At 38.6% G+C, this 18,945-nt stretch overlaps 1 protein-coding gene across 1 annotated transcript in view; it reads right to left on the bottom strand.

The window, feature by feature from the left end:
• MSH4 (mutS homolog 4) overlaps positions 1-18,945 on the bottom strand; it is a 128,727-nt gene that overhangs the window by 75,758 nt on the left and 34,024 nt on the right. Inside the window, exons 7-8 of the mRNA XM_003411227.4 lie at positions 7,921-8,093; positions 494-561 (exon numbers count right to left, since the gene is read on the bottom strand). Of these exons, the coding sequence (XP_003411275.1) occupies positions 494-561; positions 7,921-8,093 (241 nt within the window). The remainder of the gene's footprint in view (positions 1-493; positions 562-7,920; positions 8,094-18,945) is intronic.

Raw genomic sequence — 18,945 nt, 5'->3', positions numbered from 1 at the left:
CTTGACACTCAAGAGCAAGTTTCAGAGTCCCCTCTGACATCCATCTTGGTCTTTTCTTTCAAGTTGAAAAATATCCAGAGATTTTTCAATTTGAAAAATATCCAGAGAAGTTGTTTTATTTTTTAAGGTTATGTATATTTGATCACTGAACAAATTTCATATAATGATCACTTTTAATAGGAATGTATTATATTTGATTCTAATGTAATTTTTAACTAGTTATTTAATAGACAAATATTGCATTTTAAGTTTTTTTAATTATATATAAACTCATTAAGTAAATATTTGATTAATGAAAATATTCCAACCCCTCAGCTTTCTAAGTAATGGTTTTTATCTTACTATAGTGTATAGGACAACATACAGGGAAAATAAAATGTCCTTTAAAGAGGCAGAAAAATGCTCCAGATGTTAAAAATGAAATTCTCTTCCAAAACATTTTGATATTTCCCAGTTACTACATCACATTAAGACAATGTATTCAGAAACATACCGTGTCTTGCTTCGGAATTTGGACTAAAACAGAAAGAAGCTGTTCTGTGTCAAGAAATCTTGATATAACTGAAACAAATAAACAAACAAAAATGTGAGCATTTAAATTTTATGGTACGATTGAAAACATAGACTGTGCAAAATATTATTCTAGAAAAATAAAATGCAAATCTACCTGCAATTATTAATTATTTCATTTGTCTTTGTTCTATTTTACCTCATTTTATTGTTCTTTGCTTTACTGTGCTTCACAGATACTGTGTTTTTGTAAATTGAAGGTTTGTGGCAATCCTGTGTTGAGCAAGTCTATCAAAACCATTTTTCCAACAGTATGTACTCACTTTGTGTCTCTCTGTCAGATTTTGGCAATTCTCACAATATTTTAAACTTTTCACTATTATTATATCTGATATGGTGATCTGTGATCAGTGATCCTTGATATTCCTATTAGAATTGTTTTGTGGCACCACAAACAACATTCATGTGAGACAGCAAACTTAATCCATATATGCTGTGTGTGTTCTGACTGCCCCCCTAAGTGGCCGCCCCTTGTCTCTCTCCCTCTCCTCAGGCCTTCCTGTTGCCTGAGACACAACAATACTGAAATTAGGCCAATTAATAACCCTATAATGGCCTCTAAGTGTTCAAGTTAAAGAAGGAGTTGCATAACTCTCACTTTAAATCAAAAGCTAGAAATAATTAAGCTTAGTGATGAAGGCATGATGAAAGCCAAGATAGGCCAAAAGTTAGACCCCTTACACTAAATAGTTAGCCAATTAGTGTGAATGCAAAGGAAAAGATCTTTAAGGAAATTAAAAGGGCTACTCCAGTGAACACATGAAAGATAAGAAAGCAAAACAGCCTTATTGCTGACATGCGGAAAGTTTTAGTGGTCTCGATAGATGATCAAACCAGCCACAATATTCTCTTAAGCCAAAGGCTAATCCAGAGCAAGGCCCTAACTCTCTTCATTTCTATGAAGGCCGCAGAAGTTTGAAGCTAGCAGAGGTTGGTTCATGAGGTTTAAGGAAAGAAGCCATTTCCATAACATAAAAGTGCAAGGCGAAGCAGCAAGTGCTGATGTAAAAAAGCTGCACCAAGTTATCCAGAAGATCTAGTTAAGATAATTGATGAAGGTGGCTACCATAAACAACAGATTTTTCAATGTGGACAAAACAGCCTTATATTGGAAAAAGATACCATCTAGAACTTTCATAGTTAGAGGGAAGTCAATGCATGGCTTCAAAGCTTCAAAGGACAAGCTGACTCTCTTGTTAGGGGCTAATGCAGCTGGTGACTTTAAGTTGAAGCCAATGCTCATTTACCATTTGGGAAATTCTAGGGTCCTTAAGAATTATGCTAAATCTACTCTGCCTGTGCTCTATAAATGGAACAACAAAGCCTGGATGTCTGCATATCGGTTTACAGCGTATTTTACTAAATATTTTAAGCCCACTGTTGAGACCTACTGCTCATTGACAATGTACCTGGTCACCCAAGAGCTCTGATGGAAATGTACAAGGAGATTAATGCTGTTTTCATGACTGCTAACACAACATCTATTCTGCAGCCCATGGATCAAGGAGTAATTTTGACTTTCAAGTCTTATTATTTAAGAAAGGCATTTTGTAAGGCTGTAGCTGCGATAGATAGTGATTCTTCTGATGGACCTGGGCAAAGCACCTTGAAAACCTTCTGGAAATGGTTCACCACTCCAGATAGCATTAAGAACATTTGTGATTCCACAATTAGATGGTGCCTGGTTACCACTACTGACTGCTCTGACAGGGATCACAATAGAGAGTCCCATACAGAGTTGGAGAAAAATGTAGAACAAAATTCTAACTCACAAGAAACTGTCAGACTTACTGGCCTGACACAGACTGGAGAAACCCCAAGAGTATGGCCCCCAGACACCCTTTTAACTCAGTAATTAAGTCACTCCTGAGGTTCACCCTTCAGCCAAACGTTAGGCCCATAAAACAAAATGAGACTAAAGGGGCACACCACCCCAGGGGCAAGGACTAGAAGGCAGGAGGGGACAGGAAAGCTGGTAAAAGGAGCCCAAGGTTGAGAAGGGGAGAGTGTTGACATGTCATGGGGTTGGTGACCAATGTCACAAAACAATATGTGTATTAATTCCTTAATGAGTAGCTACTTTGTTCTGTAAACCTTCATCTAAAGTACAATTAAAAAAAAATTGTGATTCATGGGAGGAGGTCAAAATATCAACATTAACAGGAATTTGGAAGAAGTTGATTCCAAGCCTTATGGATGACTTTGAGGGGTTCAAGACTTCAGTGGAGGAAGTAACTGCAGATGTGGTGGAAATAGCAAGAGAACTAGAATTAGAAGTGGAGCCTGAAGATGTGACTGAATTGCTGCAACTTCATGATAAAACATTAACAGATGAGGAGTTGCTTCTTATGGATGAACAAAGAAAGTGGTTTCTTGAGATGGAACCTACTCCTGGTGAAGGTGCTATGAACATTGTTGAACAACAATAAGGGATTTAGAGTATTACATAAACTTCATTGATAAAGCAGCACAGGGTTTGAGAGGACTGACTCTAATTTTGAAAGGAGTTCTACTGTGGGTAAAATGCTATCAAACAGCATCGCTTGCTACAGAGAAATCTTTCATGAAAGGAAGAGCCAATCGATGTGGCAAACTTCATTGTTGTCTTATTTTAGGAAACTGCTACAGCCACCCCAGCTTCCAGCAACCACCATCCTGATCAGTCTGCAGCCATCAACATCAAGGCAAGACCTTTGACCAGGAAAAAGATTATGACTCACTGAAGGCTCAGATGATGATTAGAACTTTTTAGCAATAAATCCACCAACCCACTGCTGTCAAGTCGATTCTGACTCATGGTGACCCTATAGGACAGAGTAGAACTGTCCCGTAGAGTTTCCAAGGAGCGCCTGGTGGATTTGAACTGCCAACCTTTTGGTTAGCATCTGTAGCACTTAACCACTATGCCACCAGGGTTTCCTTTAGCAATAAAGTACTTTTTAATTAAGGTATTACATTTTTTTTAGACATAATGCTATTGCACACTTAACAGGCTATAGTGTAAATGTAACCTTTATATGTGCTGAGAAACCAAAATATTCATATGACTCACTTTATTGCAATATTTGCTTTATTGCAGTGGTCTGGAATTGAATCCACAGTATCTCTGAGGTATGCCTGTGCAAGTAATAAAATCATAAATACTAATGGTCTTCTCTTGGTTTCAATTACTCACAATCTCTCCTCAAAATTTAACACTTTGACTACCCCCTTCCTTCCCAAAACTACTTCTCCAGCTTTTGGATGTAATAAGTTTCTTCCCATCTTTTTAATTTCTACTTTTCTTCCATACTTAAAAGATCAGGTAAGCTTCATTTAAAAGCCCAGTTCAGCCACTAACCATGTAACCTTCCAGATGTTTCTTAATTTCTCTGAAAATTTTTTTTCTCATCTCTTAAATGTGAATAATAATATCTACCTCCCAGGGTTATAGTGAGGATTAGGAGAGAGAATACATGTAAAATGTCTTGCAAATACCAGGGCTCAAAAACTTATTTTTCACTTCTCAACTCATTTTCCAGTTTGAAGTATTTCATTAAAGTTCCTGTAATCCCTTTTTTTTTTTAATCCCTTTTAAATATCCCAAGGGTTTTTTTTTTTTATCATTGTTCTTTTTTAACTTTAATCATTTAACGTAGAAATCTTTTAAGAATGCACTACTCATCTGGTGCCTTAAAAGCTTGTGAGTGGCCATCTAAGATACAACTATTGATCTCTACTTGCCTGGAGCAAAAGAGAAAGAAGGAAACCAAAGACTTAAACAAATGAACCATAGCATCATCTACCCTGAGACCAGAAGAACTAGATGGTCCCAGCTACCACTACCGACTGTTCTGACCAGGGACACAGAAGATGGTGCCAGACAGAATGGGAGAAAAATGTAGAAGAAAACTCCAATTCTAAAAAAGGTCAGGCTTACTGGACCGGTTGAGACTAGAGGAACCCCTGAAACTATCCCCCTGTGATATCCTTTAAACTACGAAATGAAACCACCTCCTAGAGGTCACTTTTCAGCTAAATAACAGATTGGCTTATGAAGTAAACAAAACACTAGTAAGTACTGTACTCCTTCAAAAGAAACAATCATCTATGCGAGACCAAATGTCCAACAGTTACCCTAAAGCAAAGATGAGAAGGTTGGAGGAGGGGGCCAGAGAAATTAGATTAATGAAAACTGAACAACCAGGATGGAAATAATGAGAATGTCAACACATTGTGAAAAATGTAACCAACGTCACTGAACAATATGTACAGAAATTGTTAAAAGGGAATGTACTTTGCTATGTAATCTTTATGGCCAAAAGCACAAAAAAAAATTATAGAAAAGAAATGCACTACTCATTCTGTAGGGTCGCTATGAGTTGGAATCTACTTGACAAAAATGTTCATTTTTTTACTCATTTATCCATTCTTAATTATAATAAAGTACAGTAACTATTTCTTAATGACTCGTAGTTATTATCAACATTGTAACATATGTGTAACCTCAAAGTTTTTTGTAGAGTGATTTATACTGTCACAAAGTGGTTCCAGGCTGTTACTCTTTTTGTTGTTTTTAGGTGCCATCGAGTCAGTTCCAACTCAGAGTGACCCTATGTACAACAGAATGAAACATTGTCCAGTTCTGTGCCATTCCCACAACTGTTGCTATGCTTGAACCCATTGTTGCAGCCATTGCGTCAGTCCATCTCATTGATGGTCTTCCTCTTTTTCACTGATCCTCTACTTTACCAAGCATGGTGTTCTTCTTCAGGGACTGGTCCCTGTTATTCTTTCAGGGGAAGAAAAAAAGCATTTATGTTACTTCCTTCCCGCCAGTTAGTTTTCTAACTGCCTGCCTACAGCACTGTGCCTCCTTTCTAGTTTGCCACTTCTACGATACCCCCCCAAAAAAACCAAACCCATTGCCGTCAAGTTGATTTTGATTCATAGCAACCATATAGTTATGTTAAAACTATGTTTAAAAAATTAGAGTACCTCCAGACACCCTTTTAGCTCAGCAATGAAGTCACTCCTGAGATTCACTCTTCAGCCAAACATTAGACAGGCCCATAAAACAAAAGAAAACTAAAGGGACACACCAGCCCAAGCACAAGGACTAGAAGGCAGGAGGTGACAAGAAAGCTTGTACTGGGGAACCCAAGGTCGAGAAGGGACAGTGTTGACATGTCATGAAGTTGGTAGCCAATGACACAAAATGGTATGTGTAATAATTGTTTAATAAGAAGCTAGTTTGTTCTGTAAGCCTTCATCTAAATTACAATAATAAAAAGTTAAGTTAAAAAATTACAGTAAATAGTCTGAGTATACAGCTGTATACTATTCAATATGACATAATATCACTAGGACGTTTTACATGTGATTCCATTAGTCAGACTCTATTAAACTCTCATTAGACTAGTCTTTATGTGTCCAGTTTCTTCTTTTCCCCTCTCCCAAATCTATCTTTTATCTTACGACCAGAATGTTTATAAAACATATTTGATAATATTACTCTCTTTGTTCAGAATCTTCAGCTCACTATTGCCTCTAAGATAAAATCGAAATTCCTTGGCATTATATCAAGGCCCTTCATAAGTGAGTCCCAATCCTCATTTCTTGACGTTGCCCAAGGTTTCAAGTCATAAATAACTATTGGCATGCCTTAGACAAAGTTCTTTTATATCAATATAAGTACAACTGCAGAAGCAGATGCTGAGATGATGATTCATGTGAAAGTGATTTATTAAGGATATGCTTCCAAGAGAGTGGGAAAGGCAGAACAGGGAAGGGGAAAAAAAGGCAATCAACAGTGTAATTTCAGGCAAAGTCCAATGGAAGGTATCTTCAACCAATCCCACAGAGGAACTATGAAGTTTAAGTCATACTTCAGAGTTTGCCCCAAATTGAAGTGAGAGATCTGGACTTGTATACTCCCAAACCATTCAGTCATAAGGGCCCTTACATACTTCTGGTGCTCTGTCCTTGAGGGCAAAGGGCTCCAACAGCATGAGGGTGGCATCCAAAGACAGTCCAGATGTGGGCCATTGGGAGCAAAGCACAGAGAAAGGTAAAAGGGATCCAAGAGGATCTGGACAGAAACTAAATGTCTGCTACAACGACACTGACAAAAGAAGTCTCAGTGCAGTAATGGGTACAGAAACAAGACTGCAGTGGATTGAGAAGTGGTGATTAAGAGAAAATAGTGAACAGAGAAAATTTCTTTTCCATGAGTTTGTCTACAAAAGGAAAAAGAAGGTGGTAGAAGGAGAAGGAGATGAAAGCCAGGGAGAGGCTTTATAAAGATGGGAGACTTGAACAAGTTTAAAGCCTCATGGAAAGAGTCCATAGAAAGATACTGAATATACAGAAGAAATTGAGCACAAAGATGGGATCTAGAGCCCAGGTGGAGGAATTAGCCATAGACAGGAGCAAGAATATCACTTCTGGTTTAAAGAAATGGATGAGTATAACTGCATATCTGGTAGCAAAAATTTTTTAAAAGATGTCAATGGTTGGAACTAGACTAATATTAGACGAGTAAATCATTTTTATATTCCTAGTACTTCTACATTACACTGAATGCCAAGTAGAGGTAGGCCAACAAGATGTTTCTATGAACAAGAAAAAGACTTCCAGTTCAAAATGGACTCTTTGAACCTTTCCACACTTCTCACTAAATACACAGGAATATACAGAAAAAAGTTAATATACTCAACAACACTGGAAATGAAGTCACAGTAAATATAATGCCAGAATTTTGAAGTAATTACACTAATTATAAGGTATGGTATATGGAATTAGACTAAGGCAAACTTAGGCTATAAATGCCTTCTAGATTTTCATGTACCACTTAAGTTCAGACTACCAGAATATGAGGTGGGATATTCTGGGGCATGGGGCTATGGAAGACAGACCAAACTGCCAGAAACTTGTAATTAGACCAGGAGCAGTGTATATAAACTGTCCTTCTATCCATAGATTAAAGAAAATTGCACCACCATAGCAGTGAACAAATAGCCAGGACCCAAGGGCAATTCTCTTACTTCATCTGCTGATAGTCATAGTCTGGACAAATCTTACCTTCTTTGAGGATTACAACAGATGAAAAGAATTAACAAGGTGTCTATGAAAAAAATCCACAAAACAAAGAAAAGAGAATATCACTCAGGAAACCAAATAAAAAACTCACTTCTGAAATTATTTACTACAGAATTTGGAAGAAAATTTCAGGAGAATAGTTTCCATGAAAGAATATAAGAACTTAAAACTTTACTTCCTGCCTTTCAGAAACATGAGAAAAATAACTCAAATAGACCAATTATAATTTTTAATAATTTGTATTTCTAAAATTAGGCAATATTCATTTACCTGACTGAAGTCCGAAAAAGAGTTCTTCATCTTGAAGTAGTTCTTGAACACAATCTAATCTCATGTTAATGGTTTCAATATCAACCAGAGGTTCTAATATATTAGAACGAAGCCTTCTACCCCCTCCAGGAGTCTTAGTATAATTTAGAACACCAAAGAGAGTGTGATTATTCCTTTGAAAACACAAGTTAGAAAATTTTCATTAAGTATACAAAGGAAAAATTGCATTTTAGCTTTCTAATCATACAATCCTCTAATCTACAGCAATGATGCTCAAACTTTAATGTGCATACAAATCACCTGGGAACTTGTTAAAATTCAGATTCAGATTCAGTAGGTCTGAGCTATGCCCTCAGAATATGCATTTCTAACATGCTCCCAATTATGCTGCCAGTCAATGGACCACCACACATTGAGTAACAAGGACCCACCGTATCTCCTTTCACTTAATGACATTTTCATAGACTGGTTACAATATTCAGACTAATATAAAAATTTCTAGCCCATGACACTCCACCAGTCAAGGCAATATATCAATAATATATTTTTAAGAAGAAAAAACTTTTACATTGATTTAATATAATCGCTTTTGTTATGACTTAAGTAGAGGAGGGTTACAATAAAAAGAGAATTTTGTAGTTTCTAAATGATTCTTAGAAAGAAATGAGCTATTATTAAGAATGTATTTCATCAGGCTATTTATTAAGTTATGATGCATATAAAAAAAAGCTGGTTCATTCCAAGATCCAACAAATATTTATAGAGCCCATACTGTATGCCCTGCATATATAGGATAGACATGATTCCTACCCTCATGGATCTTATAATCTAGTATTGACTACCAATTTTTTAATCCCCTTGTCAGTTTACTGACCATATCTGTGGATAAGACAAAGAGTAAGGGGAGACAGAAACAGACACACAGTCAGATAAAGAAAGAAAGAAAATAATTTCAGGTACAGAGAATGCTAAACATAAAACAGGAATGTGTAGAGAATAACCAGGAGGACTGCTTTAGTTAAGCTGGTTGAGAAAGACCTTACTATGTATTTGACAGCTGAGCTGAGACCTGAATAAAAGACAGCAATGCAAAGATGAGGACGGTATGGGAAAAACCAAAAAAAACCAAACCCACTGCCATCGAGTTAATTCCGATGCATAGTGACCCTACAGGACAGAATAGAACTGCCCCTTAGAGTTTCCAAGGAGCGCCTGGCGGATTCGAACTGCTGACCTCTTGGTTAGCAGCTGTAGCACTTAATTAACCACTACGCTACCAGGGTTTCCCAGTATGGGGAAGATGATGGCAGTGATCATGATGAGGATGAGAGCTAACATACACTGAACATTTAATAGATATACCAGGCTTGTTCTAAGCATTTTACATTTAATTCTAATTATCTACTGTATGAGGTGGGTGCTATTATTAGCCACATTTTACAACTGAAGGAACTGAAGCACAGAGAAAGTAAGTAACTTATCCAAGATTTCCTAATAAGTAGCAGGGCTGCAGTTCAAGCCCAGGAAGTCTGGGCCAGATCAAGGTTGGTGCAGCTTAACAAATGAGGCTAAGAGTGAAGGGAAATGAAGCTGAAGAAATCAAAGAAGTCCTTGCAGGCCATGGTAAACAGTCTGGATTCTCCTCTAAATGTAATGGGACTACCGGACAGTTTTAAGCAGGAGAATAACAAACTAATTTCTGGATTAAAATGATCACTCTGGCTGCTATGTTGAGAATAGACTGACTGTAGGAGGGAGGGTAAGTAGAAGGCAGAGAGGCAAGTAAGGAGGCTACTGCAGTAGTCCAGGCCAGAGAGAATGGTGTTTGGGGGAAGGGTTGTAGCCTTGAAAATGGTAAGAAGTAATCCAGAATTGGTATATACGCTGAAGTCTGAGTCAAGAGGATTACTGATATATTAAATCTGGGGTGTGAGACAGGAAACAAAAATGCCAACTAAGTTTTAGTCATCAGACTACCAGATTTTTGGCACACCAACTTTAACAAATTTTAAGGGAACTACTTGAATCAAGTTCACACTGGGGTATCTCATCATATGCATAATTTATTTTATTTTTTCTACTTTTTGAGAATTTGGCTTCTGCAGGGACAGAGAAAGTGAGGGGCACATCCAAACCTGCCACTTACTGTAGAAATCAGTGGGTTTAACAGTGTACTAAATGGGTGACACCTGTGGAAGTATCAGAGCTATTCACATAGCTCTGTAGGTAGAATATCCATCTTTTAACCTGAATTATTTCATTTAAGTCTATGGAAAGGCTTCTCAGTTTCTCCTTTTCAACTATAATATGAATTCTTTTAGGTCAAGTATTCTTTGTAATCCCCTAAAACATAACGGGGACTCAAGAAATGTTTGACAATGAAAATGATAAACAGTGATGAAGCTTGAAATGTGACAAGGTATAACTAAGTATAAAACACTGTAGCAATTACTAGCCTTGGTCATTGACTTTCCATGTTATTCTATGTGATTATAACATAGAAAGTCAAAGACGGAGCAATTTCTCTAGATAATACTATTTTAGCCTTCTTAACTTAGCAATGAGAAAAATATTACTCATTCCCTAAGCAGGAAAAGAATAGAGGCAGTCTCCGGCTTATGAATGTCCACCTTAATGGACAACTCATACTTCCACTTTAATGTCATGTAAATTTGCCCTCACTTTGAAATGACTGAACCAACCCCTACTCACAACAAAGTCTTCATCAAAATCACCTTCTCTTGCTATACTTGCAGCTTTTAAATCATTGAAAAGGCCACCAATCCTTTCTTACACTAAAAAAAAACACTAAAGTAAGGCTAAATAAGAGCCGTATTCACCCATTCCAACTTGCCTATACATTCGACTTAAAGACACACGAACAGATCTTGTTCATAACCCAGGGACTGCCTGTAATTACAATTAACTATAAACCGCTAACAAATGCTATAATTTTTAGACCATCATTATACAATGGAGCTGGACTGAGGGTGTTCAGGCCACTATATTATACTGATGGATCATGAAAAGTAATACCTACAGTACTACTTTTACATTTACTAAAAATAGTGCCAGTAGTTACCTAGATAGATCTAAACTGTTCTTCACAGATAAATAGTGAACCAAATTAGGTAGCCTAGTTTCTAAGTTGGGAACAGCAAATAATGTATGGAGATTTCACCTAATGGAAAGTGAAGCAAAGATAAGAATGCACAATGAAATGACAGAAATACTTAAACAACTACAGCTCTAAACTGGTGCTGAGCACCTTAAGGTTTAACTGTCTACAGTACTTTCTATTCCCTTCAATATTCTTAGTATTAAAATTCATAATAATTTTAAGTCTATCTCTTTCATTGATGTCTGAAGTTATATTTATTGAAAGTTGCGACACAACTACTCTAAGCTTACTTATTCCTAACTTGCACTTTACCCATCAGTACAGTACATAGCTTCAGTTTCTTTGCACATATTATTTCACACCTTGAAGACTTTGCTCACTTTGTTCAGTCGTAACAACTTTTTCTGCTTCTTCATCTGGATAACTTCTATTTATACTTCAAAACTCAAGTCTGGTATCATTTTCTCTAAAAAGCCTTTCCTAATTATTCCCCCTTTATCTCTTAACTAAGCCAAATTAACTACTCTATGCCTCACGCCTCTGTCAGCCTGTCATACTGTGGGGGCTTGCATGTTTCTGTGATACTGGAAGCTATGCCACCAGTGTTGAAATACTAGCAGGGTCACCCATGGAGGACAGGTTTCAGCTGAGCTTCCAGACTAAGACAGACTAAGAAGGGCCTGATGGTCCATTTCTGAGAAGAATTAGCCAGTGAAAACCTTATGAATAGCAGCAGAACATTGTCTGATACAATGCCGGAAGATGAGCCCCTCAGGTTGGACAGCACTCAAAAGACCACAGGGGAACAGCTATCTCCTCAAAGTAGCGTCAACCTTAATGATGGGCATGAAGTCAAGCTTTTGGAACCTTCATTTGCTGATGTGACACAACTCAAAATGAGAAGAAAGAGCTGCAAACATCCACTAATAATCAAAACATGGAATGTACGAAGTAGAACCTACAAAAATTGGAAATCATCAAAAATGAAATGGAACGCATAAACATTGATATCCTAGACATTAGTGAGCTGAAATGGACTAGTTTTGGCCATTTTGAATCAGACAGTCATGGTTACTCTGCCAGGAATGACTACTTGAGGAATGGCTTTGCGTTCATCATCAAAAAGAACATTTCAAGATCTATCCTGAAATACAACGCTGTCAGTGATAAGATAATATCCACATGCCTACAAGGAAGACCAGTTAATACAACTATTATTCAAATTTATGAACCAACCACTAAAGCCAATGATGAAGAAATTGAAGATTTTTACCAACTTCTACAGTCTGAAATTGATCAGCACACAGTCAACATGCATTGATAATTACTGGCGATTGGAATGTGAAAGTTGGAAACAAAGAAGAAGGGCTGGAAGTTGGAAAGTATGGACTTGGTGATAAAAATGATGACAGAGATTGCATGATATAATTTTGCAAGACCAATGACTTCTTCATTGCCAACACCTTTTTTCAACAACAAAAATGGTAGCTATACACATGGACCTCACCAGATGGAACACACAGGAATCAAATCAACTACGTCTGTGGAAAGAGATGATGGAAAAGCTGAACATCAGTCAGAATAAGGCAAGGGGCTGACTGCAGAACAGACCATCAATTGCTCATATGCAAGTTCAAGTTGAAACTGCAGAAAATTAGAACAAGTGACGAGAGCCAAAGTATGACCTTAAAGATATCCCACCTGAATTCAGAGACCATCCTGAGAATAGATTTGGCACACTGAACAGTAATCACTGAAGACCAGATGAGTTGTGGAATGACATCAAGCACATCATCCATGAAGAAAGCAAGAGGCCATTAAAAAGACAAGGAAGAAAGAAAAGACCAAAATGGACATCAGGAGAGACTCTGAAACTTGCTCTCGAACATTCAGTAGCTAAACCAAATGGGAGAAATGATGAAGTAAAAGAGCTGAATAGGAGATTTCAAAGGGTGGCTCAAGAAGACAGAGTAAAGTATTATAATGACTTGTGCAAAGACCTGAATTTAGAAAACCAAAAAGGAAGAACACACAACATTTCTCCAGCTGAAAGAACTGAAGAAAAAATTCAAGCCTCTAGTTGCAGTACTGAAGGATTCTATGGGAAAAATACTGAACGACACAGGAAGGATCAGAAGAAGATGGAAGCTGCTTTCAGGGGACATCTATCTAGGTCAATTGCCATAAGAAAATCTATTAAGAAAACATTCTGCATCCCACTTTGGAGAGTAGGTTCTGGGGTCTTAAACACTAGCAAACAGCTACCTAAGATGAATCACTTGGTCTCAACCCACCTGGAGCAAAGGAGAATGAAGAACACCAAAGACACAAGGTAATTACGAGCCCAAGAGACAGAAAGGGCCACATAAACCAGAGACTACATCAGCCTGAGACCAGAAGAACTAGATAGTGCCTGGCTACAACTGATGACTGCCCGGACAGGGAACACAACAGAGAACCCCTGAGGGAGTAGGAGAGCAGTGGGATGCAGCCCTCAAATTCTCATAAAAAGACCAGACTTAATGGTCTGGCTGAGACTGGAAGGAACCTGGAGGTCATGGTCCACAGACCTTCTGCTATCCCAAGAGAGGAACCATTCCTAAAGCCAACTCTTCAGACATGGATTGGACTGGACTATGAACTTTGAGGGTTGAGCTTCTTGGATCAAGTAGACAAATGAGAATATGTGGGCAGATCCTGTCTGGATGGGAGATGAGAGGGCAGAAGGGGTCAGAAGCTGGCCAAATGAACACGAATACAGAGTGGAAAGAAGGGGTGTGCTGTCTCATTAGGGGTAGAGCAACTAGGAGTATATACCAAGGTGTACATAAATTTTTGTATGAGAGACTGACTTGATTTGTAAACTTTCACTTAAAGCACAATAAAAATTTAAAAAGAAGAAGACAGAAGGATCACAGAGTCACTGTACCAAAAAGAACTGATTGCCATTCAAACATTTCAGAAGGTAGCATATGATCAGGAACCAATAGTAGTGAAGGAACAAGTCCAAACGCTGCACTGAAGGCACTGGCAAAAAACAAGGGTCAAGGAATTGACAGAATAACAAATGAGATGTTTCAACAAACAGATGCAGCACTGGAAGTGCTCATTCTTCTATGCCAAGAAATTTGGAAGACATGGTCTACTGACTGGAAGAGATCCATATTTATGCCTATTCCCAAGAAAGGTGATCCAACAGAATGTGGAAATTACAGAACAATATCATTAATATCATTGTTGTTGTTGTTCTTAGGGGCCATCGAGTCGGTTCCGACTCATACTGCCCCATGCACAACAGGACGAAACACGGCCTGGTCCTGCGCCATCCTTACAGTCGTTGGTATGCTTGAGCTCATTGTTGCAGCCACTGTCTCAATCCACCTCATTGAGGGTCTTCCTCTTTTCCACTGACCCTGTACTCTGCCAAGCATAATGTCCTTCTCCAGGGACTGATCCCTCCTGACAACATGTCCAAAGTATGTAAGATGCAGTCTCGCCATCCTTGCCTCTAAGGAGCATTCTGGCTGCACTTCTTCCAAGACAGATTTGTTCGTTCTTTTGGCAGTCCGTGATATAGTCAATATTCTTCGCCAACACCACAATTCAAAGGCGTCAACTCTTCTTTGGTCTTCCTTATTCATTGTCCAGCTTTCACATGCTTATGATGTGATTGAAAATACCATGGCTTGGGTCAGGTGCACCTTAGTCTTCAGGGTGACATCTTTGCTCTTCAACACTTTAAAGAGGTCCTTTGCAGGAGATTTACCCAAATGCAATGCGTCTTTTGATTTCTTGACTGCTGCTTCCATGGCTGTTGATTTTGGATCCAAGTAAAATGAAATCCTTGACAACTTCAATCTTTTCTCCATTTATCATGATGTTGCTCATTGAATCCAGTTGTGAGGACTTTTGTTTTCTTTATGTTGAGGTGTAATCCATACTGAAGGCTGTGGTCTTTGATCTTCATTAGTAAATGCTTCAAGTCCTCTTCACTTGCAGCAAGCAAGGTTGTGTCATCTGCATAATGCAGGTTGTTAATGAGCCTTCCTCCAATCCTGATGCCCCATTCTGCTTTGTATAGTCCAGCTTCTCGGATTATTTGTTCACCATACAGATTAAATAGCTATGGTGAAAGAATACAACCCTGACGCAGACCTTTCCTGACTTGAATCCAGTTAGTATCCCCTTGTTCTGTCCGAACAACTGCCTCTTGATCTATGTAAATGTTCCTCATGAGCACAGTTAAGTGTTCTGGTATTCCCATTCTTCGCAGAGTTATCCATAGTTTGTTATGATCCACACAAGCGAATGCCTTTGCATAGTCAAAAAAAAAAAAAAAAAGGTAAACATCCTTCTGGTATTCTCTGCTTTCAGCCAGAATCCATCTGACAACAGGAATGATATCCCTGTTTCCACGTCCTCTTCTGAATCCAGCCTGGATTTCTGGCAGTTCTCTGTCGATATACTGCTGAAGCCGTTTTTGAATGATCTTCAGCAATATTTTGCTTGCATGTGATATTAATGATATTGTTCTATAATTTCCACATTCGGTTGGATCACCTTTCTTGGGAATAGGCATAAATATGGACCTCTTCCAGTCAGTTGGCCAGGAAGCTGTCTTCCATATTTCTTGGCATGGACGAGTGAGCACCTCCAGTGCTGCACCTGTTTGTTGAAACATCTCAATTGATATTCCATCAATTCCTGGAGCCTTGTTTTTCACCACTGCCTTCAGAGCAGCTTGGACTTCTTCCTTCAGTACCATTGGTTCCTGATCATATGCCACCTCCTGAAATGGTTGAATATCAACTAATTCTTTTTGGTATAATGACTCTGTGTATTCCTTCCATCTTCATTTGACACTTCCTGCATCGTTTAATATTTTCCCCATGAAATCCTTCACTATTGCAACTCGTGGCTTGAATTTTTTCTTCAGTTCTTTCAGCTTGAAAAACACCGAGCACGTTCTTCCCTTTTGGTTTTCCATCTCCAGCTCTTTGCACATATCATTATAATACTTTACTTTGTCTTCTCGAGAGGCCCTTTGAAATCTTCTGTTCAGTTCTTTTACTTCGTCAATTCTTCCTTTTGCTTTAGCTGCTCTACAGTCAAGAGCAAGTTTCAGAGTCTACTCTGACAGCCATCTTGGTCTCTTCTTTCTTTCCTGTCTTTTCCGTGACCTCTTGCTTTCTTCATGGATGATGTCCTTGATGTCATTCCACAACTCGTCTGGTCTTTGGTCACTAGTGTTCAACACGTCAAATCTATTCTTCAGATGGTCTCTAAATTCAGGTGGGATATATTCAAGGTCATATTTTAGCTCTCGTGGACTTGCTCTGATTTTCTTCAGTTTCAGTTTGAACTTGCATATGAGCAATTGATCGTCTGTTCCACAGCCGGCCCCTGGCCTTGTTCTGACTGATGATATTGAGCTTTTCCATTGTCTCTTTCCACAGATATAGTCAATTTCATTTCTGTGTGTTCCATCTGGCGATGTCCATGTGTATAGTCGCTGTTTATGTTGGTGAGAGAAGGTATTTGCAATGAAAAAGTCGTTGGTCTTACAAAATTCTATCATTCGATCTCCGGCATTGTTTCTATCACCAAGGCCATATTTTCCAACTACTGGTCCCTCTTCTTTGTTTCCAACTTTTGCATTCCAATTGCCAGTAATTATCAATGCATCTTGATTGCGTGTTTGATCAATTTCAGACTGCCGCAGCTGATAAAAATCTTCTATTTCTTCATCTTTGGCCCTAGTGGTTGGTGCGTAAATTTGAATAATAGTCGTATTAACTGGTCTTCCTTGTAGGCGTATGGATATTACCCTATCACTGACAGCGTTGTACTTCAGGATAGATCTTGAAACACTCTTTTTGATGATGAATGCAACACCATTCCTCTTCAAGTTGTCATTCCCAGCATAGTAGACTATATTATTGTTTGATTCAAAATGGCCAGTACCAGCCCATTTCAGTTCACTAATGCCTAGAATATCAGTGTTTATGTGTTCCATTTCATTTTTGACGATTTCCAATTTTCCTAGATTCATACTTCGTACATTCCAGGTTCTGATTATTAATGGATGTTTGCAGCTGTTTCTTCTCATTTTGAGTTGTGCCACATCAGCAAATGAAGGTCCCGAAAGCTTGACTCCATCCACGTCATTAAGGTCGACTCTGCTTTGAGGAGGCAGCTCTTCCCCAGTCATCTTTTGAGTGCCTTTCAACCTGGGGGCTCATCTTCCAGCACTATATCAGACAATGTTCCGCTGCTGTTCATAAGGTTTTCACTGGTTAATGCTTTTCAGAAGTAGACTTCCAGGTCCTTCTTCCTAGTCTGTCTTAGTCTGGAAGCTCAGCTGAAACCTGTCCTCCATGGGTGACCCTGCTGGTATCTGAATACCGGTGGCATAGGTTTCAGCATCACAGCAACACACAAGCCCCCACAGTACGACAAACCGACAGACACGTGGGGGCATTAATATCATACACAAGTAAAATTTTCATGAAGATCATTCAAAAGCGGCTGCAGCAGTACGTCAACAGGGAACTGCCAGAAATTCAAGCCAGATTCAGAAGAGGAAGTGGAAGGAGAGATATCATTGCTGATGTCAGGTGGATCCTAGCTGAAAACAAAGAATACCAGATAGTTGTTTACCTGTGTTTTATTGACTCTGCAAAGCCATTTGACTGTGTGGATCATAACAAATTATGGATAATATTGCAAAGAACGGGAATTCCAGAACACTTAATTATGCTCATGAGGAACCTGTACATAGATTGAGAGGCAGCCGTTAGAAGATAACAAGGGAAGACTGCGTGGTTTAGGTCAGAAAATGTGTGCATCACGGTAATGTTTCACCACACCTATTCCATCTGTATGCTCAGCAAATTATACAAGAAGCTGGACTATATGAAGAAGAATGGGGCATCAAGATTGGAGGAAGACTCATTAACAACCTGCTTTATGCAGATGACACAAACTTGATTGCTGAAAGTGAAGAGTACTTGAAGCACTTACTGATGGAGATCAAAGACCAAGGCCTCCGGTATGGATTACACCTCAACATAAAGAAAACAAAAATCCTCACAGATATACCAATAAGCAACATCATGATAAACGGAGAAAAGACTGAAGTTGTCAAGGATTTCATTTTACTTGGATCCACAATCAACACTCATGGAAGCAGCTGTCAAGAAATCAAAAGACGCATCGCATTGGGCAAATTTGCTGTAAAAGACCTCTTTGAAGTGTTAAAAAGCAAATACATCACCTTGAAGACCAAGGTGCACCTTACCCAAGCCATGGTGTTTTCAGTCACCTCATATGCATGCAAAAGGTGGACAACGAATAAGACTGAAAAAGAATTGACGCCTTTGAATTACATGTTGGCGAGGAATGCTGAGTATACCTCAGACTGCCAAAAGAACAAATTTGTCTTAGAAGAAATACAGCCAGAATGCTCCATAGAAGCAAAGATGGCAAGACTTCGTCTCACATACTTTGGACATGTTATCAGGAGGGATCAGTCCCTGGAGAAGGACATCACGTTTGGCAGAGAATAAGCAAAAAAAGGGAGACCCTCAATGAGGTGGATTGACACAGTGGCTGCGACAATGGGCTCAAACATAAGGATTGTGAAGATGGCGCAGGACCAGGCAGTGTTTCGTCCTGTTGTGCATAGGGTCGCTATGACTCAGAACCAACTTGACAGCACCTAACAACAAATGCTATGATACCATCATTTTATGTAAATTTTGAATGACTATACTTACCACCACAGGTTACTGATACTGCTTATGTGTCTCCTCTTTAAGATGGTAATTTCTCAAGGAGTAAAAGTAAGCTTCATTAATTCTTTGTGCCAAAGTGAACCCATATTAATACATACCTTCTATAAA

The sequence above is a fragment of the Loxodonta africana genome, chromosome 3, assembly GCF_030014295.1.
Source record: "Loxodonta africana isolate mLoxAfr1 chromosome 3, mLoxAfr1.hap2, whole genome shotgun sequence".
Lineage (NCBI taxonomy): Eukaryota > Metazoa > Chordata > Mammalia > Proboscidea > Elephantidae > Loxodonta > Loxodonta africana.
The sequence above is the reverse complement of the archived record's forward strand: the minus strand, read 5'-3'. Positions and strand labels throughout refer to the sequence as shown.